We start from the raw sequence: 27,448 nt of genomic DNA, 5'->3' as shown, positions 1-27,448 counted from the left end.
AAGTTGTAGATGGACAAGAACAACTTTTTTAAAATTTACTTATTTTTAAATGGTGCTGAGGATTGAACCCAGTGCCCTAACAGGATAGGCAAGTACTCTACCACTGAGCAACAACCCCAACCCCACCCCCACCAAGAAGACAATTTTTAAAGGCTTTTTTTTTTTCCTGTGGTGCTGGGGATCAAACCCAGGGCTGTGTGCATGTGAAGCAAGCGCTCTACCAAATGAGCTATCACCAGCCCTTTTAAAGGCAATTTTTACTACAACATGTTAAGATTAAGTTCTTGGGGGTAAAAAGGAAATAAAATCAGAAACTGTTTCTATAGTGGCATAAGATGCAACAGCAAAATTTTAAATGGGGAAGCTCATATGTAGAGGAAACAAGAGAATATAAAAAATACTTAAAGTGGGCTGCGGCTATACCTCAGTAGAAGAGCACTTGCCTAGAATGTGTGAGGCACTGGGTTCGATTCTTAGCACCACATATAAATAAATAAAATAAAGGTCCATCAACAACTAAAAAGTATTTAAAAAATACTTCAATTAAATCTTTGAGGAATACTTATTAAATCAATTTCCTGGTTGAGTTCTATAAAAATGAATTCCTGCATATCTCAACTTCTTTGGTAAACTACAGTTTAAAAATATCAAAATCTTGTATAATTTAATATCTCAAGTTAAAACATAATACATCCACGTACGTATCCAATCTAGTAAAAGCAAATGACTAAAAGCCAGGCTGTCATTACATAATCTTTAGTTCTTAATCAGAATCTTTGTACTTTAGTAGAAAAATATAAACACTGGCATAACTATTGTTTCATTTTTGCAAAAGCCTAAAAGTTGGCCTTAAGTCTTAAAATATTCTAAATAGTAGAGAATTCCAAAAACAGATGTCAAAACTACTTATATCACTAAATTATCTTAACTTGTTTCTACGTTTAAGTAACAGATGGCAGGCCTTAGTTCTTGGACACTATGCAATAATCACAATCTGTGTGACCTTTTCAGTACTAAAAAGAATCTAGTCTTAATAACCAGCACCTAAGCATATTTTATAGTATAATACATGATCTTGACCACATCCTAGGCATGAAAAACTGTATCATACCTTTTAGTATACTTCCATTTAATATATTTCCTCCAAACTTGTCCAAGTAGGTTACTCAGATGCTAGACTGCTTCGCCATGTTGTCAAAAAAGTATAAATGCATACACATATAAAATATTCTGCCATCACTACATTTTTATTAGCACCCAAGAAGGTATACACCATACCTACACCAAAATTGCCTTAAGAGTTGAAAAAATTGTCTCATTTAAAAATACTATTCTAGCAAGTAATTTTGTTTTTAAAAAGAGACAATTTTATTTCTACCTCAATTTTTTTTAGTTTTAACTATATCAATGATAAATTTCATTGAAAAAAATTAAAATAAGGTTAAGATTATTTCCATTTGGAATCAGCTGATAGATTCCAGATCCTTTTTGTATATATAAACTTTATTCTTTTTATTTTTTAAAAAATAATTTTGTTTCATATTTAAAGCCCTGGTATTAATCAATGATTCATGTTCAGCATTATTTTAACCATTTGCCATTATAGAAAGAGAAATTCTTATTTGTGTTTTAAATAAAACTAGTGTAGGAAAGTCAAAAAAAAAAAAAAAAAAAAGATTATTTCCAGGGACTGAGGTGTGGCTCAGAGGAAGAGTGTTTGCCTAGCATGCGTGAGGCACTGGGTTCAATCCTCAGCACCACATAAATATAAAATAAAGATATTGTGTCTACCTATAATTAAAAAAATAAATAAATAGATTATTCCCATTTAAATATCCTGACAAAATGTGACAAAACTAATTTTTGACCACAAGTGGTATTAGTGATAAATTAATAAACTTTGATCAATAAATATCATACCAATTACTTAGGTAACTAGGCAAATATAAACCATATTGTTGAAACAATGCTTCAGGGAATATAACATCACTGCAAACCAATATCCCTTCTGATTAACAAAATGGAAACAATAGGGTTATAATCAATTCAAATTTTTAAAAAATAACATGATAATTTATTCAAATTCTATTTCACTTTAATTTCAACACAATATTATAATCAGATCAAGGTATTTTTTATGCATTTTAGATCAAAAAGTAGCTAAATTTTATTTTGATTCACTTAAGTAAAACATGCATTAAGTATTTAATATATAAAAATAGATTTCCTAGAAGTTAGGAAAAAAAGTTTGAAGACTCCAATACTTACAGATGGAGATTTTTAAAAATGAAAATCTTTTCTAGTATGTGTTATCTTAAATCTACTCTAAAGAAATATCAAAAAGGGGGCTGGGGATGTGGCTCAAGCGGTAGCGCGCTGGCCTGGTGTGCGTGCGGCCGGGTTCGATCCTCAGCACCACATACAAACAAAGATGTCGTGTCCGCCGAAAACTAAAAAATAAATATTAAAAATTAAAAAAAAAGAAATATCAAAAAAAAAAGCCAAAAATGGAAACAAGCCAAGAGCACAACAATAGGTAAATAAATATTTGACTGTTTCATGATTTAAAATAACTGTAGCAATTATGAAGTGCTATGGAAATTGTATAAAATTTTTTAAAAAATCACACTCTTTCAAACTTACTATGAATTCGATTTTTAAAAATACATGAAAACATGAAGTTTTAAGAATATAAGACAATGGCTGATAAGATTTCTTTTATAAAAATATGACTAAGTATAGAAGCAAATGGAGTTTATATGTGAAAAACACAATAAACCTTATTCAATTAAATTAAAGCAACAAGTATTATTATTTTTCATAGTAAATCTGAAGCTATCATATAAATAGTCATTCTGGTTTCAAAATATGAGTATCTTGAAACATTCCCCCATTAAAAAAGATGTTAAAAATAAGGCCTTAAGAAAGCAAGAACAAATCTAGACTTATATGTAGGAAATGCACAAAGTGATCGTAACATAAAACACTTCTTGTTAAAAAGTTATTATTAAATTGTAGTATAAAGGTATATTAAGAATTGTAATGCAAAAAATTATGAATGTAATGCACTCCACTATTGTCATGTATGTAAGAAATAATAAAAAATTTAAAAAATAGAGGTTAAACTGCAAAAACATAAAAAATAAGGCCTTGATATTTTAACCTATGTATATAAAATAGAAGGCAAACTAAACTAAATCAAGCAAACAAAAAATAATAAGAGCAAACAATCTATTCCTAGAATCCTTTATAATTATGTGTATGTGCCCTAAAAACAAAACAAAACCAAAAAATTCAGAATCCACTAAAGCTACTCCATTGGCATCTTTCCATCTCTGGACTAATCTAAAACCTCATCCTACTTTCTTCTAAAAACTTCACTTCAATGCAAGTTTAATTCAACAGTCTGACAGCAAATTTAGGGCCCAGGAAAGAATGCAAAATATGCATCAGAGAACCTTAGAGTCAAGTCAGCTCGCTTTTCTTTATCTGGGGAGATCTGAGTTGACAAGTTTTTAGAACTTGTCAAGAAATTTACCATTATATATGAGTACAATTTAACGTTATTTTACATCTGAATATAACAAAAGTAGCTCTAGAATAAAAAAGTATAAAACTAAAAGAAAGTTTACTTAAAAACTACTGGGATATTTTTTAGAATTTTCACTTGCTTTCTTCTGATAAGTATATCCACCCTGTTGCAGTTCTATTAACAATCTTCTGAATACTACATACAGTGCATCACACTTACAAATGTTAACTAAAAACAACTCCAACCTTTTCTAGCAGAGGTTCAAAACTTTCACATCAGCCAAAGAAAACATGAGCCCTCTTCAAATAAATCTTTTTTGGTTACTTAGGGATGCCTTTTGTGGACAAAGTAGTTATAAAGAATATGGGCCTAGCCAGGGGCAGCGGCACACACCTGTAATCCCAGAGGCTTGAGAAAGCTAAGGCAAGAGGATTACAAATTGAAAGCCAGCTTCAGCAACTTAGTGAGGCCTTCAGCAACTCATCGAGATCCTGTCTTGAAATAAAAAATAAAAACGACTAGGGATGTAGCTCAGTAGTTAACCATCCTTGAGTTCAATCCCTGATACCAAAAAAAAAAAAAAAAAAACTATATACGGGCTTACCAGCAATCAGAAAATCTAGATGTCAGGCCTTGCTCCATCATTTATTAGCAACTTGACCTTCTTAAATACAACTTAAAGGCAAAGGTACTTTAATAAAATGCCATATTTACTATAGTCCAGACACTTTATACCACATTTGGGTCTAGATAATTCTGTGCTGGAGATGAAAAGGAGGGGTTCTACGAATTCTAGGCCTCAAACCACTAGCAGCCACTAATTAACAACCTCTCATCCTAATTGTGACCACCTAAATGTCTGTGACTGCCAAAACTCCCAGATGAGGTAGGAAGGGATCATCCTTAGTTGACACCAATACTCTGAAAATACCTTATATTTCTAACATACCTAAAAATGAAAAAAAAAAAAAAAAAAAAAACTGTGGAAATTGGGTTCACTAAGGTTAAGTAGCCTGTCTTTTAATACACAACTGAAAGTGGCTAAACAGAAATTTAAGGTAGAATTTGGATCTAACTGACTCCAAACCTATAGTCCTGGCATTACATCATGCAGCATTTCATTTTGCCTCATCTATAAAATTAGGATATTTTCTATTTCAAGCTATTTAGGGTTCACAGATCAAATGAGATGATGCATGTGTAAATTTTATTGAAGAGATTAAGGGTTAACATATTAAGGGTCTGCTTGGTGGAAGATAATGTAACATAACATTCTCACAAGTGTGATTCCCAGACCATCAACCCAGACCCAGTATTACTTGGGAACTTAGAAATTTTCAGAACTCAATCAAAACCTACTGAATCAGAACATCTAGGGTTGAAGCAAGAAACCTGTGGTTTGGCACACCATCTAGGTTATTCTGACAGACACTAAAGTTTGAAAACCACTGATATAATGGTAAATATACTATAACAGGTGCCCAAAACACCCTGCATCCTTCTCTGGACTCAATATTCCACTATCCCTTAACAAGTTACTGATTCCATTGAAGCTGTAATTCTTAAATGTAAATGAGTAAAATAATGCCGACTTTTGTCTCTTAGGTTGCATCTGTTTTTCTTCACAAAATCAAATGAGCTAATGATTTAAAAAGGGCTTTGAGCCAGGGAGGGTGGCATTTGCCTGTAATCCCAGCAGCCCAGGAGGCTGAGACAGGAGGATTTCAAGTGTAAAGCCAGCAGCCTCAGCAACGCTGAGGGGCTATAAGCACCTCAGTGAGACCCTGTCTCTAAATAAAATACAAAATCAGGCTGGGGATGTGGCTCAGTCGTCCAGTGTCCCTGAGTTCAACCCCCAGTACCAGGGGGGAAAAAAAAAAAAAGAAAGGGCTTTGCTAATCAAAAAGTATTAAATAAGACCCTAAAACAGTATATGCTAGCTAATTCTATGACATTAATGAGAAGAAAAATCTTTTAACTCAAGTCCACAATCTTTCATAATTGATTTGATCAAAATGTCGAAAAAAATGTATAACATGGCCAAATTAAATCTACTAAAACAGTTTGCACATTGTTGGGGGAGGAGAGAAGCTCAGATTCCACTTTATCTGACAGACTAAGACTAAATTCATAATTACACATTAAAAAAATGAAACAACTCAAAATCAAGCTGAAAAACATCCCCAAGGGATGGGAATGCCTATCATGTATAAGGTCCTGGGTTCAATCCCCAACACTGTAAAAACAAATGATAACATCCCCAAATGTTGGTCTAAAAACAGAAACAACCAAAACCCTTAAAAAGAATTATCTCCTGTGTGAGGTGGTGCAGGCCTATAATCCCAGCTGCAGGGAGGCTGAGGCAGGAAAAATCACAAAATCAAGGTCATCTTGGCAACCTAGCAAAACCCTGTCTCAAAATAAAAAGACTGGGGATATAGCAGCGGTAAAAAGTCTCACTAGTTCAAGATAGTGAGAGAACTTTAAATGAGGGGAAAATACTGCATTTAATAAAAGCAAAAATTGTTCCTTACTTTATAAGAGTATACTATATTTATGAATAATTTCAAGACTACATTTCATTTAAAGATACCAAACTCAAACCACAGGGCATTTCCTAATACCTTAAATAATTACATGCTCTTCAAAAGATTGAAAAATATTAACCATAAAATTAGCAGAATGTAATCTCTGCAATCACTAATAAATCACTTCAGCTTGAAAAACCTATAAAAATCAAAAGAAATAAAAGTCAAAATTATTCTGAACAGCTTTTATGATGCTAAACAGTAAGTTCTAGGAAGTTATATAATGCAAAAAATAGGTATACTCAAGACATTCATTTACACAACTCAGCTTTGCTCAAATGTCAGAATGCACAATTCAATTCTACAACCTAGACTTATACCAAAAATACAGCTGTATTACGAAACTGTTAACAAAATATGTTTTAAAAAAATCACAGAGTCAGATAGTGAATAATTAGTGTCATTCATTCTGCAATATAAAATTAACAAGCAAAAAAACTCACTGGAATTGAAGTACTTTTTTTTTTTCGTTCTCAGGACTGAACCTGGGGGTGCTTTAGCACTGAGCTTCATCCCCAGTCCTTTTTGTATTCTTTATTTTGAGATATGGTCTCACTAAGTTGCTAAGGCTGGCCTCCAACTTGGGTTCCTCCTGCCTCAGCCTCCCAAATTGCTGTGATTACAGGTGTGCACCCCTGTGCCTGGCTGTGAAGTGCTTCACAACTGAGAATGCTATGAGAGAGATGGAAACAGTATAGGCAACGGAAAAAACTACTTATCCCTATGCACATGTAATGGCTTTACTGGGAAGATCTGAAACTTATTCCATTCATCCTTATACTTGATAAAAAGAGTAAACAAAGGAAAAAAACTTTTGGCTCTTTCTTCCCATTTCTAAGGCCTAAAGTATACTGAAAATTTTGGCCAAAAGTAAAAATAGGACACAATAATACAGAGGCTCAACACTAAATTAAAATTCCTATATTATCTTAATACATTGAAGATTTATTGTGTAAATTTTATTGTAATATATATAACTTGGCATTCGGAGATGCATGATTCCCTTACAAGGCTGAATTTAAAAGGAAATGTAAAGCCAAGCACGGTGGCACACATCTTTAATTCCAGCAGCTAAGAAAGCTAGGGCAGGAGGATCACCAGTGCAAAACCAGCCTCGCCAATTTAGCAAGGTCCTAAACAACTTAGTGAGACCCTGTCTCAAATAAAAAATACAAAGGGCTGGGGATGTGACTCAGTGGTTAAGCACCCCTGGGTTCAATTCCCAGAAATAAATAAATAGATAGATAGATAGATAGATAGATAGATAGATAGATAAATGGAAATCTAAGAAATATATATTTACTGACAAACAGTTTACTATCTCTTGTATTATACATTCAAAGTTTTATTTCATTTGAGGCATGAGATTACTTTTTGTGAGTAAAGACATGAATAAAGCCAACCTGTCTTTAACACTAAAAATTTAACTTTGTAACTAATTATTTTTAAAATTCTACTTCATTATGCTATAAAGTAAGTTTTCATGGTTTTTTAAATATTTTTTAGTTGTACATGGACACAATATCTTTATTTTATTTATTTATTTTTATGTAGTGCTGAGGCTTAAACCCAGTGCCTCACATGTACCAGGCAAGCGCTCTGCCACTGAGCCACAACCCCAGCCCAGTTTTCATCTTAACTTAGTATTTTAAAACAAATGCTTTTTGATTAGCATGTCTAACTTTTCTTTAGTCAACAGCATGAGTGAGCAGAGTTTTACCCTGTGGTAAAGAGCAAAATCACAGATATACTACACTGTCAGCTCCTAAAAGAATTTACTTATTTAAAAAAAAAAAAATTGTTATAGATGGACACAATATCTTTTTCTTTCTTTCTTTATTAATTATGTGGTACTGAGGATCAAACCCAGTGCCTCATACTTATAAGGCAAGAATCCGCCACTGAGCTACAACCCCAGCCCAGGAATTTACCTATTTTGTTGTTCCGTTTTTATGGTGCTGGGGTTAGAACCCAGGGCCTTGCACATGACAGACTAGAGCTTTACCACAAAACTACATCCCCAGCCCAAATTCCCCTATTTTTGGTACTGGGGATCGAACACAGAGATGTTTAACCACTGAGCTACATTCCCAGCCCTCCTTTTATTTTTTTACCCAGGCTAATCTAGAACTTGTAATCCTCCTGCCTCAACCTCCCAAGTACTGAAATATAAATATATATCAGCTACTATCTAAGTATTTACAATGAGGCAGGGCAGGTATAATATATGTTCAATGAATTACTTACATTACCTCATTTACTCAAGATATACTTTATATGGTTGGTACCATCACCATTTTACAGATAAAATAGACTGAAATAAGTTAAATAACTTACTCAAAGTTATCCAGCTACTAAATAATGAGCCAGAATTACAACATAGGCAGTCTAGCTCCAGAGTCCACACCAGCCTAAAATCTAAAATGAAGCAATATAAACACTTAAAGAGTAAAGAGTAGATAAAATGGTCACTATTTTAACGTAATTTGAACAGACTTGACTTGATGAAAATTATAAAAATAATATTCTCCAAGGTAATTTCTTCTTTAAAGAAAACTCATTTTTTAGAAATATTAAGAACAGAGTTTCCTAACTTTATATATATTTTTTTCAAAGAATTCAAACATCAATACATTTGATTCACTGTTCATATTCGAAGTGATGACTACTGATGATAACCATATGCATAATTGTTTAAAAAATAATTCACAGTCTTCTTTTCTATGCTATATACAAGAACATTGTTTTTTTTTTTGAGAGAGAGAGAGAGAGAGAGAGAATTTTTTAATATTTATTTTTTAGTTCTCGGCAGACACAACATCTTTGTTTGTATGTGGTGCTGAGGATCGAACCCAGACCGCACGCATGCCAGGCGAGCGCGCTACCGCTTGAGCCACATCCCCAGCCCCACAAGAACATTCTTTTGCTAGCAGGTTAGCCACAATGCCATCTCTCCATAGTTTAACCACTATCAACAGGTGTATACCTAATATCTTGATAACTCCATCCATGCCCTAATGTCAACCCTGGCAAATACAGAGTCTGCCTTAATTATTCTGAACTAAATTAAGACACTCCAGCCAAAATAAATTCATCCTTCAATTACCTCCACTCAAGATTATTCCACTGCAAATTACTTTAAAAGAATGAAATTACTAATACCTCTTCTTCAACTAATGAAAAATATCTGAAATTAAAGGCAAGGTGAAGAGTCAAATCCAATACACTAATTTCACCTTTCATGACAAATATATTTGCAGTAATGAACGCATATATCCTCAATCCTTAAAAAGACAACCATTATTCACCGACCAAAACACTTCCAACCACACCTAGCAAGAAATATATGTGGAAGTAATATGATCTATGAAAAAGAATTAAGGGTAAAAGTTTGCTCCACAAATCCTTAGAAATTTAAGAAGCTATCAAGTAATTTCAAAGCTGTCAGACAGAAAGCAACTGTAAAACAGAACTAAATATTTGCAAAATCTTTTTTTTTTTTTGGGGGGGGGGGGGGATGGAGTTCCAGGAAGTGAAGCCAGGGGCGCTTAACAACTGAGCCACATCCCCCGCCCTTTTTATTTTGAGACAAGGTCTCACTGAGTTGCTTAGGGCCTCACTAAATTGCTGAGGCTGGCTGTGAACTTTTGATCCTCCTGCCTCTGCCTCCTGAGTCTCTGGAATTACAGACATATGGCAGTGAGTACGGAAATCATTTCTGATCATAATCTCAAAAACTGATAAACTTATCCTAATTCACTGTCTTTAGAACCAACCCTAAAACCTTTTCTTAATGAATTCAGGCCACAAATGAACTCTCCAATGCTGACTCTGAAAATCCAGTTTGTCTAAGGAGGAAAAAAAGGAAACAAAGGCTAAGAGTAATGAGTTCTACACATATAAGTTCAAATTGTGTTTTGAAGCCAATGGTTTCTATAGAAAAGGAAGCAGTAACAAATACATTTCTTAAACAACATTAATAACGTACCTTCTGAAAGCTAAATCCTTACAGTATGGCAGCGGCCTAACATTTCAAGCATATAAAAAACTGTCATATGCATACACACACTTCTAAATTTCTCTTTACAAACTGAATTCACACACATTATCAATATAAAAACATATCCTACACTTTTGCCTTGGATACTGAGATAAAAATTTAAAAACTAAATGATTACTCAAGACTGAATTAATGTTGAAACTTTGTGAATTGATTTCCTATAATAAATAATTCTTCAATTAAAAATCACTGCAGTGATTACTTTAGAAGTAGCTTTAAAATTCTTTAAAGGTATTAAGCTATTACCAAAAGAAAAAATAGCAAGAGGGGGCAAATTCCAACATGAAACATTTGAAAATAAGAATTAAAGACTTCACCTCCAAAAAGTAAGCCACTTCATAACAGTAAGAAGTTTATACATTTTATATAGTTATGAGAAAGCAGATAAAACTATTCTGCACAAAAGTAATACTAGCTGCCTTTCTCATTTATTAAAATTTTAAGATAATACTATGCATCTTTCTCCTTTTTCTAAAAAAAAAGTCTACAAATAAGTGGCTATATCTCAACATATTTATCTTTAATCATTTAGTAAGTAATATATTATAAGTAACATAAATCTACATAAGATGACTATATTCTTGTGCAACTGACAATAATAAAATTCCTTTTTCCTTATATCGAGTTAAAATTTAAGTTGTAAATTACTCCTTTCAGATGCACTTTCTTCTTGAATAAGCTTTACAAAATGAAGCTTGTAAATTATATAGCAATTAGGTCATCCAGTTGTGTTTTTCAGGAAATACAGTTTGGTAGCTACATAAAGATAGTGAAAAAGATATTTTTTTAAAAATTTCAATAACGACTTACCTTAAAAAAATAGCTAACTTTAATAATTACTATACTCCCTTTAATTTAAAAATACTTCCCATGAACATGAGCATTTGAAAATATGCAAATCTATCAAAGGACAAAAATCCAAGAGACACCTAAAGTTTCCATGCATTCTAAATTCTAAAGACACTAAATCTTTTAGTCTCCCATTGGTCACTACTTTCCAGACTAACGTTAAGAATAAAACCCTACTAAAAAATTCTTAGAATAATTTGAAAAAATATCTTAAAACTGAATTACCATTTTAAACTTTCCTCTGAGAAATCAATTATTAACCTTTCTTTAGCAAATACAATTACTCCATTCATTACTTTTATAAAGGAATTTAACTTTTACCAGGCTAACTGCTGAAATAGACACTACAACCTGCCAGTCTTCAATGACCATTTTAATTCCAGTTCCCAGCACAAAACATTAAAAGTGAAACCAAGGAAATCAAATTGCTTTGGTATATCAAAATTATTGGGAGTGCAACTAACAAAAGAGCAAGAACTTCATTAACATTTCCTTTCTGGCTTTTTCTCATATCAACATTGGCTCAATAAAACCACAATTATAGAAATTAAGAGTCATTATTCATTTGAAGCAATATTTGATATTGCTTTATACACATACCATAACCAAAAGTAGTTTTAGAGAAAGTTCTTTAATTCACATAAATTATCATGTGCAGAGGCCCAGGAACTGTGAAATCAAGGAGAAATTGCCCATCACCTCACTACTCACATAAGAAATTGGCAAAATTTTAAGATCTTATAACCCTGACAATTTTAAATCAAGTGGAAAAAGCAAAAACAGCATAATTATACTGTGAAAGCTAAATCTGTCTACCAGCCAGCATTTTAATAATTTCTCTGCATGAGTTTTTAAAAGTTAAATAGAAATTTAATTTGATCTTATATATCTAGATGACTGTTAATTCAAACCAGTAATAAACTGCTTTTGAAGTAAGTCACAAATCAGAATTTTTCCCCAATAATCTTTTGGGCAAGGTGGTCAAGTTCAGCCTTAGCAGTTTTTCAATTAATACAGACTCCAAATTTTCCAAATACTCTCTTAAACTTAAATTTTGTTCAGTACACTTCATTTCAAAACAAAAACTTGGGCAAAATTATCTGTGCACCCTTATATGCAGCTATTATAATCCAAAAGAATAAAACCTCTTCCAAAATAAAACAATTTTTTAAAAAATAATATTCCCCTCAATTATTATTAGCAGGACATATAAACACTTTTGTGCCATTCTACTTTTGAACAAAATGCTTACTAATATCTGCTAAGAAATAATTTTTATTCTGAATAAAAGTCATGCTTTTTAATGTGCATACATAGCTTAGTGGTTGAGTATTTGCCCCAGGTTCTATTCCCAGCAATTAAATATATATATATATATATATATATATATATATATATATATATATATCCTTATGCAATTACATAATTTTAACTAAATATTGTCCACTGCTGCAATTTACAGCACTAAATTTTAGATCTTAACAGAGGCCTTGAGAAATCTTAGATTCAGTCACTTTGGACCAATAACAATTCTGTTTTCACACATCTTATATACTGCCCTACCAAAAGCTCTCAATTCCTTTCTGCAAAAAGGAGGGCTCTATCCCCATTCCTAATCAAAACCAATTAGCTATACCTGAAACTGCAAAGATTAATGCTTTTCCATGACCACTAACTTTTGAAGTACAAAGGCTTAACTTTTAGAAAAAACTAGACACCTTTAAATTATTGGGTCTGTGTCTTATTCAACAAGCTGACTCAGTAAATTTAATCCACTGCATGCAAAAAAACTAACAAACCTACAACCTGAAGCTGGAGTAAGACTCTTGCCAGCATTTCTGGATATAAGCTGGTAATTTATACAGGTCATTAGATCAAATCCGAATAAAACTAAGATATACCCAAAAGGTGTCAGAGCACCTGAAATCTAAAAAGCACCCCCCAAAAAAGTAGCAATTTCAGTTTACAATACTTCAAGTAGGAGCTGAAGTTTAACCTCTACAATCACCATTTGCAACATTCAATACCCTTGAACATATACATTATCATCCGGGATCAAAAACTGCTCAATCTCCATTCTATTAGGTATGCCAAGACCACTGAACATAAAATGCTACAGAAATGTACATTTCATGGCCCAGCCTACATCATCCCATCATCACCTCATTAGAAAAGAAAAAGTCCAATTTAACAAAGGTCTAATAAGAGTTCCCTATAAATCATATTATGGCTCTATTGATTTCAAACTACAAAACTTCTAAATACAGTTCAAAGTTGTTAACTTAGTTTAAACACACAAACCTACTTTGTCCTCAGATGCGCACCATATATGTGGAAAATGATTCTGCTTCTAAAGTTATGCAAATCAGTCCACACTTCACATTTTAAAAGAATCTATCAATGCAACCCAGGAAACTAAAAACAATCACTGCAAGATTCTGATGCAATATGCGTACGTGCAACACTAATTTTCATTTTAATCTAATCTATACCCTTGATCTAGGGCCTAAGCCAAGATTTAATCGAAATATGCTCAACCTCAAAGCGTGTACTTTTTTTTTTCATTTAGGAGACCGGATTACCGAGCTCACTAATCCACTAACAGCGTACAGTATTCTGTATTAACGGACAATAGCCCTTCGAAAGACCACATAGACTGAGAAACCAATTTGCCTTGACACTTGCAACCAGGCAAGAGTTCCATCTAGCCGAACACACCCTAGGTTGAATGCATTCACACAAAATATATGGTACAGAAATATGATCATGGTAAACGTTACAGTCACCCAAACTACGGAAATTTTTCGCATCCGTCTACTCCCACGTTATAAAACAGTGACAGAAAAGCAACGAGTAGCAGCCTCAGAAATGGATACAGGTCAAGTCTAAGTCGAACCCATCCTCTTGATATCTCCTTTTGTTTCTGCTAACGATCTCTTTGATGATGGCTGTCATGTCTGGGAGCCTGTGGCTGAAGAAAAAGGAGGAAAGAGATGGCAGAAGCTGCTGGTGGCGGGGCTTCTTCTGCAGGATGGAAATGGCTCTGGACTTGGCGGTCGCTGATGCCCCTCGCTCTGCTGCCGCTTGGCTCTGGACCGCAGCCGGGTAATGGCTGCTGCGGCGGCTGCTGGATGGTTGCAGAGACTGGGCCTGCCTCTCCTCAACAGCCAGGGGCCTGGCAGCGGCGGCAGCGGAATGGGGAGAAGACGAATAATCCTCGGAACGGCTGCCTCCTCCAGCGGCCTCCGGAGCCCGGGCCAGGGGGGGTGCGGCGGCGGCGGAGGGAAGGTTTAAAACCGGCCCGGGTCCCTGGATGTGCCGCCGCCGCCGCCGCCGTGTTGGAGGCAGTAGAAGAGGAGAGACCAACTCTCCGGCGTTCCCAGCCCTGGAAATGGTGACAGGCGACTCCGACCCCCTCCCCGGAGCTGCGGCCGCAGCCGCTGCCGCTTCTCCCCCCCGCTCCAGGAGCGGGAGGTGCCGCCGCCGAGCCTCAGCCGGCTCCCGCCCGAGCCCACGGCTTCCACCTTCCCTTTCAGGAGAAGCCGAGGAAGAGGCTGCACGGTTAGAAAAGACCAAGAGGAGGCGAGGAACGCCGCCGCTGCCGCCGCCGCAGGCCGGCCGGCTCCCGGAGGGCACTGCCCCCGCGGCTGCTCACAGGCGCTGAGAGGGGCTCTGAGCCGCGGCCGCCGCCGTCTCTCATCTCCCTCGCCTGAGCCGGGCCTAGCCTCACAGCGGCTCAACTCTCAAACTTCCATCATGGCTGCAGCTTCCGAGAGGAGAGAACTGAGCGCAGCCGCGTCCCAGCGTCCGAACGCGTATCCTGCCGCAGTGCACAAAGAGTCCCGCCACATCACCGTCCGCCGGCCTGCCCGCCCCCTCCGCCGCCCGCCGGGAGCCCGTGCGCCTCGGGAACCCGAGGGGAGGGGGAGGCGAACGAGGGGAAGCCGAGGCGGCGCTGGGGCTGGAGGAGGGAGCAGCTCCCGGGGCGAGCGCGGAACCCCCAACCTGCAGGCGCTACTGAGCATGCCCAGTGTGACTGCCGGGGGCTCGCTCGGGCTTGTTCCGAGACGCCCGCTAAGAACTGCACTGGCCACGGCCGTCTCTGCAGCAGCGCGGCTGGAAGGTGGGAACGAGCTGAACCTCCACCTCTGCCCAGAAACCTAGCCCAGGCAGGGTAGGCTGTGGCGGAGTGAGGGTAGCGGCGGGGGAGAGATGGTGAAGGACGAGCTGATTTCTTTGAGAAGTGTCACCGACTCTCGGGTTGAGGTCACCTGTATTCACAGGTGACAATGACCAGGTGACCGCTCTGGTCAGTGTATAAGAAAATGCAGCAAGGACACCCGTCCCCTACGTTTCTCTGACAAGGCCTGGATTCTCACTCGGTTTGCACTATAGTCTGATCAGTCATTGGCAGTAATTTAACCGTATCAGCCTTTATATCCCTTCACTCCCCGCTCCGTGTCCTCAAGGTGTCAGTCTTAGCACAAAGAACAACCCCCTATTGTGTCTCCAGCCGTGTATCACCTCATCCGGCTCCCATTCATTGCCCCACCTTTCTCTTCCCAGGCAACTCGATTCATTAGCCCTAAAACGAAAGCTACCAACCGAACGCGCTCATTGTGCGCGCTAATATGGACACAAACACATCTCCCCAAAATTTCCAGAATCCAAAACACAGCTGTCTAAGTAAACTGAAGAATCTCGGTGAGTGGGATGCACCCCACTCCCCTCCATCGCCTCCCGGAGACAAGCATCTCTCCCCTCCAGGTCAGGTCACCGCATTGAACTCAAGCTCAGTCCTTACAGGCCACCTCGCCCCGCCCCTTTTCGGCCGCCGAGAAAATCTGGTAAGCCGGATCGCCCTGGGCTAGGTTCGGCGCTCCCGCAGCCGGACCGTGCAGGCTCAAGGACCGAGTTACGGGGTCCAAGTGTAAAGTACAGAACGGTAGGAAGCTACAGCCCTGCGAGTAGGCGGAGCGAGAAGGCCTAGGAGGGTTCAAAAGGGGGTGGAAGGATACACGAGCGACAGTCGGAACTACTTTCAGGAGGGGATCACGTGTGTTCCTAGTTGGGGAACTTTCCAAATTCCCACTCCCCTCTAGTAGCTCCGGAGGCAAGTGCTATGCTTCCTTTGCTTTAGGTGCTCCCGCCCCGCATGAGCATCAAACCGCGAATTCCCCCAGGGTTGTACCGGAAAAGGGAACACAGACCAGCTTCCCGCAGAAGCGTCTGAAGAGCCGGTTACACAAGCACTCTCGTCCAAACACCACTGGGGAGACTTACCATTCTTACTCCTCACCTGCTACCCACAGAACAAGCCCAGAGGCTGAAACCTGAGACTCCTTACCCTCTATCGCCTGCAGGATCCCAACCAGGGGAGAAGTGCTGGGCCCCAAAGGTCTGACGCATCTCTTATTAATTAGGGTGAACCCTAGGATTTCTGAGTTCGTGGAGTAAAAGGGTATCTTTTACTGCAGCCCTCTGGTTGGATTTGCCGATGCTACAACTTCCAGTCACTACCTCTGAGCTGGTGAGTGCGCTTCGCCTACTGTAGTCTCAGCCATAATGACTTACCAGGTTGCAGACCCTAGGCAATGGTCGTCAGCCCAGAACAAACCTGTTAAATTTGCTTACAGCCAGGATTGGTTGACCTATCCTCTTGAGAAAGCTAATCAGAAATAATGAGAACTGGAGCCTATACCTCCAATAACCAGCTACAAAGCAAGTAGTCCACCTTCTGCCTGGAGAGAATGGGCATCAACACCAACCTAAGAATTTCTTTTTCTTTTTTTTTTTTTCTTTTCCCTAGGGAAGTACAATTTAAGGTAACAATTGGAGTCCAAAAGTATCTGACTTGAGACCTAGGTTGAGGCACTGGGTCATTTTAGAAAACCGGGAAAACAGGAATCAATTAAAAATGTATTGCAATAACTATGAGTAGATGCCTGGAAAGGTCTCAAGGATTTATGAAATGTATAAGAAAACGACTGTATATGTGTACATCACAGTTGAAGCAGCCCCTGAAGACTGGAAACCTCAAGAGGCCTCGCTCAGAAAGCCACAGGCCATTACCTAACTCTGTGACTACTAATTAAGCCAGGGATGTTTACAGTGTTCTTAAAGATCTGTGAGGCTACTTAAACCTTGCATTTATGTATGACATTCTTTTAAGAAGGGTCTGCAGGAATTACCAATCTTCTGAAGCTTCAGTGTTGATATTTATTGGAGGCTGATTTTCTGCATGGTCCTGGTCCCTTGCAAGAAGCAGGGACTATAAGTGGGAAAGGAAATAAGAGAACAATCTGGAAACAGCAGGAAAGAGTCCTCTCTTTGGTTTCCAAGGATGCAAATCCTGCCCACACAGCCTGAGTGAGAGAGATTTCTTTATTTTACAAATATCCAAGGGTAAGATGTCCCTAATGTCTAGGTGTTCTACTAGACTGCATGGTAAAAACCTGAGTTGTGCTCAATTTAGTGTTTACTACTGCTTGGTGGGGAAACTGGAAATGAAGTTAGATCAAGGGAAGTAGACTGGAGAGGATAAAATGTCCCATATTTGTTTCTCAGGTTTCTGATCTGTCCCCAGAGTCCCTGTTATTAGCACTGCCCTACTCTGCCTCTCCCCCTCGAGCCTACACAGTGTAAGGATTAGTCTCAAAGCATGTGAGAAGCTCTGAACTGCTTCCTTGGAAGAAAATGAAACAGGGTTCATTCCTATCCTTTTTGGGTCTTGGGCTTGAAGTGAGAGGATCCTTTTGATTTCCTTGGCACAGTTACTCTGTGCATCACCAGGATTGAAGTGCAGGAATATGAGACCAACCCACAAGCACTTCCATCTGACAGAAGCAAATGGGAAATGAGTCTTTTGCTGCTTCTCTGAACATCAGGTCTCTCTACTTCTCTCTAGTGGTGAATGAAAGGATCACCAATGTTGGCAGATAATCAGCCAGGCTGACAGCAACATCAGATTGTTGTTGGGGGTTGTTGCATTAAAAACTCCTCCTTAGGAACAGGGATAGTTCAGTTGGTAGAATGCTTGCCTGGCATGCACAAGGCCCTGGGTTTAATCCCCAACCCCCACACAACCAAAAAAAAAAAAAAAAACCACCACCTTCTCCCTTCCTGGTGTTTACTATATTCCTCAAAAAAAATACTGATATAGCTTTTTCCAATTTTTACTTTTCTTCACTTTTTCCTTCTACTCAGGGATGTCCTTATCCATGTGATAGAGCTGAAACTTCTAATGGGCTAGCACCATCTAATGCACAGAAAAAAATGTTTTAATATATTTTTAAATTCAAATCAATGTATCTGCTTAGCTCTACATAAATTACAATACACTAGTTTCCAAGCACTTCATTTCCTTACCTGTCAGTGTGCAGAACACCCTAGGGAGAAACAAGCTTGTAACAAAGGGAGAATTATATAAAGCTTCAGGGAGACTAACTACATAGAATAATTACTGATCATGATAAACCAGCTTTAATTATGGTTTCTAACAGCTGATTCTAAAACTGTATTGTTACTATAGCCAAAGTTTGTCCAAAGAAAATTCCTTTCTTAGTTTCTCTGATAAGTGAACTGACTAGGAACTTGATGTGGGTGATATAGTTGATGTGCTCTTTGGAGGTTCTGATGCTAAAATGCTTTATATGAACTCTGTGGCTATAGAATCTTTCTCATCTCCTAGACACTGACCTTTCAAGAAGAGACCTAATTGAATGGCTTTAATGTTTAAGCAATCTTCTGTATGTTTTATGTTTAACCAGTATTTTCTAAATAAAACAATAGAAAAAAATATAACTATTGGTTTGAATTTAAACTGCCTCATTCTTCCAAGGTTCAGAAGGCTTTTTCCTTTTTCATTTATCCTAGTAATAAATTTTATTGTTCTTTTAAATAAAGATGGTTTGCCTAAGACATTCTCCAGAAAGCACTGCTATGGGTCATACAAGTAACTATTTTCTAAAAGAAAATTTCCAATTATTGTCTATAAGCTTTCCGCGTCCTAAATCAAGCCATTCAGATGGTACTCTGTCACCTTTCACACCCTCAGGGAGATGCACTATATGAGATCATCGTTCTCAGAGAAATAGGGGTTGGCCTTGGTGCTCTTGGGGAAACCCACATAGCCATTCACTATGTCCAAATGGCATTCAGAAATCATGCCTGTAACCAGGGAATTAGTCCCTGGGAATTAGACCTTTGAATCAATTTCTCTTAGGAAAAGACCTAACATGACAAAACAAAACTTTGTTTCAGTCTCCAAGCTAACTATTGGTACTGCACTTTAGTCTTAATACTAACCCTACTTCTAGTCCTATGAACTATAAAAGAAAAAAATATATAACTATTGGTTTGAATTTAAACTGCCTCATTCTTCCAAGGTTCAAGTATACTGCCTTTTAGTACTTCCAATAATAGAAAGAGATAATTCCAATATGGGTAGATATTGGGACATCTACCAGGTGTTTCATAGAGTAGTTCACATTTGACTAGGTAGGTATAGAAGGAACATTGAGAAAGAATTAAAGTTGACTATTGTTTCACTCTTACTAATCTTTCATTTCAGAACATCCTACTGTCCTCTGAGGCATCAGTTTTTCTGACAACAAAGACTACTTTTTTGAAAGAGAAAATACATAATACAAAATCTGTTTAAAGTATCTTTTTTGTCCTCTTGATGGTAAGGAATTCATTTATTTAATGATTAAATCAACAAATATTCAGGAATATATTATGTGTCAACACTATACACATAATAGAACAATGACTATGGCATACAGGGTCCACCTTTTTGGAATGTAGTCTGCCTTGAGAATTTGATTTTTTTGGCTGATACCGTTACAACCTCTTTATAGCCCACAGAGTGAAGTTAAAGCAATAGAGAATAGCCTGATATTTGATAACTGCTTCAATGATTTATTGCTTCATAATAAACCACTTTAAAACTTAATGACAACCACCACGACTGGGATAGAGATGAGGTTGGGGGCAGAATCCAGTAGTTCTTCAGCTCTCCAGTGATATCAGTTAAAGATAGACATGTGGTCCACCAGCTATGAGTTTTGCAGAGTCTGGAATGTTCAAGAAACTCTACCCACATGTCCAGCACCTCAGGGGGACGAGCTGAAATGGGTTGGAGCTTCTCTTCGTGTGGTTACTCATTAGTTCTTGGCTTCACTCTCTGGGGTTCAGGCTAGGACCTTTGGGTCAATTTTATTTTTTTCTATAAGAAACTGCCTTTCCTGGTAGCAGAATACAACAATTACTAATAGGGCATTATGTAAAATTGTGGATGTGTAACCGACGTGATTCTGCAATCTGCATTTGGGGTAAAATTGGGGGTTCATAACCCACTTCAATCTAATGTATGAAATATGATATGTCAAGATCTTTGTAATGTTGTGAACAATCAATAAAAAAAAAAAAAAGAAAAGAAACTGCCTTTCCTGCTTCCTACCCATAGAAAGTAGGAGACCAAATGCTTTTGCTCACTTTTAACTGTCTCTTTAGTCCACACTGGTAGCACTTTTATCCATAGATTCTCTTTCAAATTTTGTAAGTTTTGTATTATTCTTACTGGGGTTCCCTCCTTGCCCAGAAAGCAACATCTATAATTTTTTCAAAAGCAAACATGTCTACTTTGGGTGTTACTGTAAGACAAGTCCTTCAGATTCTTAGAAACCCTTTTGTCTAGCTGAAAAGTAGTATCTATCACAGCATTGACTGGATCTTTACCTTGTGGTCACCTTGTATAGGTGGTCCCTGAAGTCACTTCCTACTTTGAGACTCTTGCTGGCTAAAGAGAGCCTTCTAGGCCTTGTATCTACATCCAACTTGAAAGACTGAATATTTCCTTTTTAAACACATCTCTCTCTAGTGATACCATTATACATTGCTCATGCACCATTCACATAACTAAAATAATCCAACTGACACTTTGAACAGTGAGCCTGAACATCTCCTTTGCCAGAACTGCAGGTTCATTAGGTACATTTTTTATCATGTGTTTTACTACACACAAGTGCAACCAAACATTTTATCATCCATAACACCTTTTCTCCAACCTCCAATAGCAATTTTCTCACTACTTTTATGTCCTCCATTAAGAGTCTTCTCCCACTGGGTGCAGGGGCACATGCCTGTAATCCTAGCAGCTGGGGAGGCTGAGACAGGAGAATCACTAGTTCAAAGCCAGCTAAGCAACTCAGTGAGACCCAGTCTATAAATAAAATACAAAATAGGGGTGGGGTTGTAGCTCAGTGGTCAAGTACCCCTGAGTTCAATCCCTGGTACCAAAAAGAAAAAGACTTTCCTCCCCTAACTAAGGAAACATATCAACCAAGTGCAAATGTAGGATCCTGGATTGAATTCTGGGACAGAAAAAGGACATCACTAGAAAATCTAGTGAATTTCTAAGGTCTGTACCTTATGTTCATTTTCTGGTTTTGACCATTTTCTTTCTTTTTTCCTTCCCTTTTCTATGGTTATATAAGTTATTAATATTTGGGATACTGGATGAAGAGTATATATAAACCCGTAACATTTCTGCAAGTCTAAAATTGTTTCAAAATAAAAATTTTCAAAACCTAATTAATTTGTTATTAAAGAATTTCTCATCATCTTTCCAATATCCACCCAATGCCTTAGTCCAAAGTCTATACCCTAAAGTTTTTATTATATTATAATCCAACTTTCAGATACCAATTTCTGTTATCAATACTGCATATAGCATACTACCCCAAAATGCAGTAGCATAAAATGGCAATACCAGTATTCTGTGAATAAGTGTTGACAGTTTGTCTCTGCTTCATGTGGTGATGGCTGGGTTGGCTTCACTGGGGCTAGAAGATCCAAGATGGCTTCAATTACATACCTATTGCCTCCACTAGAGTAGCTGGAATAGCAAGAGGCTAGCTTAACCTCTCACTCTCTCCATAGTAACTTTCTCTCCAGAGAGTATACCCCTCTTTAGCAGAGAAGTCAGATTTCCTCACATGATGATTATCTTTCAAGAGAGCAAAACTAAAATTGGCAGGCCTAAGCCCAGAACTATTAATAGCATCAGTTTTGCTTCATTCTACTAACCAAAGCAATAATAGGGTAAAAATTCAAAGCAGGAGAGAAATAGTCTCCCTTTTTTTGGGGCGGGGGTACTAAGGATTGAACTCAGGGGCACTGGACTACTGAGCCACATCCCTAGCCCGATTTTATATTTTATTTAGAGATAGAGTCTCACTGAGTTGCTTAGCTCCTCATTTTTGCTGTGGCTGGCTTTGAACTAGTGATCCTCCTGTCTCAGCCTCCTGTGCTGCTGGGATTTCAGGCATGTGCCACCTTTTGATGAGAGCGAGATATATATGTAAAGGGATGGAGAGATGGACGTTGGTGGTAATCTACCACAATGCTCATAGCCCTCTCCCTATAAATAACTCCCAGAAACACAATTTTTCATAGTCCTTCTCTCAGGTCAATTCTGCTACAATCCTATCATTTAGGAATCCTCACAACTTTGGAGGTAGTGGCGCACTCCTATAATCCCAGTAACTCTGGAGCCTGAGATAGGAGGATTGCAAGTTCAAGTCCAACCTGGGGAATTTAGCAAGACATTACCTCAAGCACGCGCACATGCGCGCGTGCGCGCGCACACACACACACACTCACATACACACACACATTAAGGCAGAAAATAAGTGTCTATTATCAAAAGAATATCAAATAATCAGGGAGAAAGCTCAGACCTAATTCCATTTTTAAATAAGTGAGCATACTAAGGACTTTCCATCATTTAGGTTTAAAGGTCTGTTTGTGTCTGCTTGAGGCCAGGTCTTGCTAAATTTCCCAGACTGGCCTTGAGTTTGCAATCCTCCTGTCTCAATCTACAGAGTTGCTGGGATTACTGAAGTGTACCACTGCATCTGAGTAGTCTTATGATCCAAGACCATTCTTATAAGAGCTAGAAGAAATGTCAAAGACCCCCTAATTTACCAGTCCTAATTTACAAATGAATATACTGAGACCTAAGGGGTTACATGCCTAGATTACATAAAACTCAGTGAGAGATCCTTGACTGGAGCCTGGAAAATTTCCTGATACCCTATTCATGAATAAAGAAGGAAGAAAACCTAGCTTTTATAGAAACCTGAACAAGTTAATTAGAGAGAAAGTAGACTAGCAATGGCTTTTAATGACATTTTCAAGCCTTGCACAGGAGTGAACAAAGGAAACAAGGAATCTGTCTAAGTAGAGATAATAAATAAGGTTTGGAATAGGGAAAGGTAGAGATAAGTGAACAATATCATTACTGATACTCTCTATCCTTAAGTGTCCTAAAATTAGCCCATGAGGATTAGGATCTTAAAAGTCAAACAACACCAGGCCTGGTGGCACACGCCTGTAATTTCAGTGACTCAGGAAGCTGAGGCAGAAGGATTGCAAGTTCAAAGCCAAGCTGGGCAACTTAGACTTTGTCTCAAAATAAAAATTTAAAAAGCTGAGGGTATAGGTCAGTGGTAGAGCACCCCTGGGTTTAATCCCTGGTACTGCAAAAAAAAAAAAAAGAAAAGAAAAAAAGTCAAACACAAAAACATAAATTGTCTTGTGTTTTAAGTTTGCTTCTACATCCTCAGTTGTTGAGATCATTGGAAAAGTACCTTCCAAACAAGGATATAAAGGAGATAGCGGTTATGTGTTGTGTGGGGACTGAAAATCAGAAAAGAACTGTAGTACTGTAAAGACCCCCGTCTTTCAAAGACGAAAACACCAAGAACAAAGGGAATGCTGCCACCTGCTGAAGAGTTGGAGTCAGTGAAAGTGCTGCCACACAGTTATAAGACAAGCCTCTTTATCAGGGTTCAAAATCAGTTAACAGAGCCAGAGGTGACCCAAGCCTGTAATCCCAGCAACTCAGGAGGCAGCAGGATCTCAAATTCAAGGTCAGTCTGAGGCCAGTCTGAGTACAAAAGTTTAATTCTGGATTTCATCAGGCCAATTTGTGTTGGAGAAAGGTTATCTTGTCTCCGGCATAAGGTAGCAAATACCTGATTACTACTCCCCTTTCTTCTGCCAGTATTTATGCCTATGAGCTTTCAATTTTCTCCCAAGACCTAAATCTCAAAATACAAAATATACTTAGTTGAATGGAGCTACAAATGATATGAGAAGAGAAAGCAATACTACTCTGGTTAAAAATTCCCTTCCCCAGATGAATCTCTTTTCCCTACTTTCACTTTTACCATTCTTCCTCTTCTGTTCATATACAAATATTCATATGCACACATAGGACATTGCAAGAGAAGGCTGGGAGACAACTGCTTTTATACAGCCCTTTTTTTCTCTTTCAACCATCTTTTCACTCTTGTCTCCATCCCTGTCTCCTATTATTTTCTTTCTTCCTACCCCCATATCCTCCTCCTGACCTTCAGATTTCAAGATTCCCCTATTAATATATGAGAAACTAATATGAGTAGGAGGCCTGGTGGGAAAGTGACATGTGACTGGCCACTTTTACAGCTCCAAGGCCACAATTCAAATTCATATGTGATGCTCCTATATATATATATATATAGTACCAGGGATTGAAACCAGGGATGCTTAACCACAGTTATATCTCCAGCCCTTTTTTAAATTTTATTTAGAAACAGGGTCTCACTAAGTTGGCTTAGGGCCTCCCTAAATTGCTGAAGCCAGCTTTGAACTTACCATCCTTCTGCCTCAGCCTTCTGAGCCTTTGGAATTACAGATGTGGGCCACTGCACCTGACTATATTTACTTTTTTGAACCTGACCTTGACAGACCACTGTTTAATTCCATGGTTTCATGAAATAATAAAGTACTTCTTATGAAAATATCTTATGAAAACAATATTTTAGAATTAATAGAATAGGTTTATAGGGTAAAGTACTCCTATTGTGGTTTAGGTTTGTCTGTCTTATAGAAACTTCAGAAAGAATTCTATAGAAAAACCTAATGCTGTCAGACCTACCTTAGAAGGAAAATTTTATGTTTTCTAAATATAATAGAAGAATAGTACTCTTCTGTGGCTTCATTTTACTACATGTGCTGCATTTCCTATAAGATGCACAGTTTTACATTACAGAAAACTCTAAAGGAAAAGAACGTGTGTAAACAAAGGTCACAGTACTTAAAAATTATTCCTTAACATAAATTTCATAAAGTCAGGGAACTGGGAGAAAGCTAATGGATGGAAACAGTATATTTTCGAAGAAAACAGATCCCTCATTTATGTAACTCTGAGCCATGTCTTACCTGAAATTTCTTTTCTGGACACAAACTCTTATCTTGGTTATTTCCCAGAATGTAGCCCCAGGTCACTGGCTGCTAGAGCTCCTGAGATCACTCTTCCTATATCACCTGCTGAAGCAAGTAAGAGGAAGGCCTTGATTTAAAACATGCCTTACTATTAATGTCTACATCTCAAATCCTGTTTATCTTACAATGTTGTTATATTTTATCCTATCAACTGGTCTGCTTTTCCTTATTACTTGAATTTGGCACAATATATTTTTGTTTTTAAAGTAGAATTAAACTGTCTTGCCTTAAAATGGCCATTATGCAATTTTCAAAAAATACTCCGTCCTTTTCAACTATATTCAGAAATATGCAAAGCAAAAGATGTTTTTTCTAAGAGTAAGTCCTTTTGGTAGCTTACTTAGTTTGGGTTTGTTATCAGAAGCTAAGTCAAGCAACCCTGATCCCTGGTTTTCCCAAACAGCGTAGAATATTTCAGAAATCTTCTCCACTAAACATCTGTTTATTTTGCAATTAAGGGAAGGCAAAGAAAACTTTTGTGCTTCAGGGCACAAAATGTAATGAATTACAGTGATGCCTATGTACCATCTTGGTTGATGTGTACCACACCTTTAAAGAAAGAAATGTAGAATTCATGAATAAAATTACATCCAGAGATCATCACAAATTATAGAAAGAAATAAAATCTCACAGAATTCTAATGGGTTACTATTCATTGATAATCAATTCTTTGAATAAATTTTTTCATAAGATTTCTGTCAAGTTAACGCACATTTGCAATCCCAGCTACTCAAGAGGCTGAGGCAGGAGGATCTCAAATTCAAGGCCAGTCTGGCAGTTTAGCAAGATCCTGTCTTTCCTTTTTCTTTTTCTTTTCTTTTTTAACCCAAGGGCATTTAACCTCTGAGTCACATCCCCAGCCCTATTTTTTATTTTATTTAGAGACAGAGTCTTACTGAGTTGCTTAGCACCTTGCTTTTGCCAAGGCTGGGTTTGAACTCACCATCTTCCTACCTCAGCCTCCCCAGCCACTGGGATTACAGGCATGTGCTACAGCACCTGGGTATCCCAGCCCTTTTTATTTTTAATTTTGAGACTGGGTCTCCACAAGTTGCTGAATTAAGTGGCTTCGAACTTGCAGCCCTCCTGCCTCAGCCTTCAAAGACCCTGTCTTTAGGGGGAAAAAAAACCCTAAAGTTAAAAGACACCTGACTTACATATGTGGATATTCGCAGGGAATGTTTCCAAGTCCTTGAGAGGTATGACAATGTCCTCAATAATGTGCTTCAGTCAATCAGTCACACAGTTTAGGCCACAATAATATGAGCAATTCTACCTCTGAGTATGAACAACAGAGTTCTGGTCTTCAAACTAGAGACCTGAGACAATTTTTGGATTTGTTTGGTTTTTTTGTTTGTTTGGTTATACCATTTGTTTGTTTATTTTGAGACAGGGTCTCACTGAGTTGCTTCAGGCCTCACTAAATTGCTGAGGCTGGCTTTGAGCTCTCACGATATTCCTGCCTCAGCCTCCCAAGCCCATGGGATTACAGGCTTGCACCACTGTGCCTGGCCAAAACACTTGGTTTTAAGAGAATCAATATCAACCAGGCACTATGGCACATGCCCATAATCTCAGAGGCTCAGGAGACTGAGGCAGGAGGATTGTGAGTTCAAGGCAAGCTTCAGCAACTTAAAGACATAAGCAACTCAGTGAGACCCTGTCTCTAAAAAAATACAAATAGGGCTGGGGATGTGGCTCAATGGTTGAGTGCCCCTGAGTTCAATCCCCAGTACCAAAAGAGAGAGAGAGAGAGCTAGCACAAGAGCGAAAGCCTAAGCTTGAGAAAGAATCAATTCCAGATCTTAAACTGCCACTATCTTCTCGCCTAAAGCTCATCTACCTGAGAACCAGTAGGATTAAGTGACCCTGTTGGTTCCTTATCCCTATCTCCCCTTTCACAATGACATTCTCATTAAAAAGAAAAGGCATCTGAACACTAAAATAATACAGTCAGTCCTTCAAATCCCATTCTGCATCTGGATCCAAACAAAGGTGAAGGAAAAATTGTGGGGGGGATTGTAACTGTACTGAACATGTGCCGACTTCTTTTCTTGCCATCATTGCCTAAATATTCAAGTACAA

The 27,448-nt window shown here is 37.9% G+C and overlaps 1 protein-coding gene across 1 annotated transcript in view; it reads right to left on the bottom strand.

Annotated features, from left to right (window-relative positions):
• Positions 1-14,542, bottom strand: part of PTEN (phosphatase and tensin homolog) — an 87,210-nt gene extending 72,668 nt beyond the window's left edge. The window contains exon 1 of the mRNA XM_081267098.1: positions 13,906-14,542. Within this exon, the coding sequence (XP_081123224.1) occupies positions 13,906-13,984 (79 nt within the window). The 5' untranslated portion in view covers positions 13,985-14,542. The remainder of the gene's footprint in view (positions 1-13,905) is intronic.
• Between the last annotated feature and the right edge of the window lie 12,906 nt (positions 14,543-27,448).

The sequence above is a fragment of the Spermophilus citellus genome (assembly GCF_964194105.1).
Source record: "Spermophilus citellus genome assembly, chromosome: 15".
Classification (NCBI taxonomy): domain Eukaryota; kingdom Metazoa; phylum Chordata; class Mammalia; order Rodentia; family Sciuridae; genus Spermophilus; species Spermophilus citellus.
Note: the sequence above shows the minus strand (reverse complement) of the source record. Positions and strands in the feature narration are given on the sequence as shown.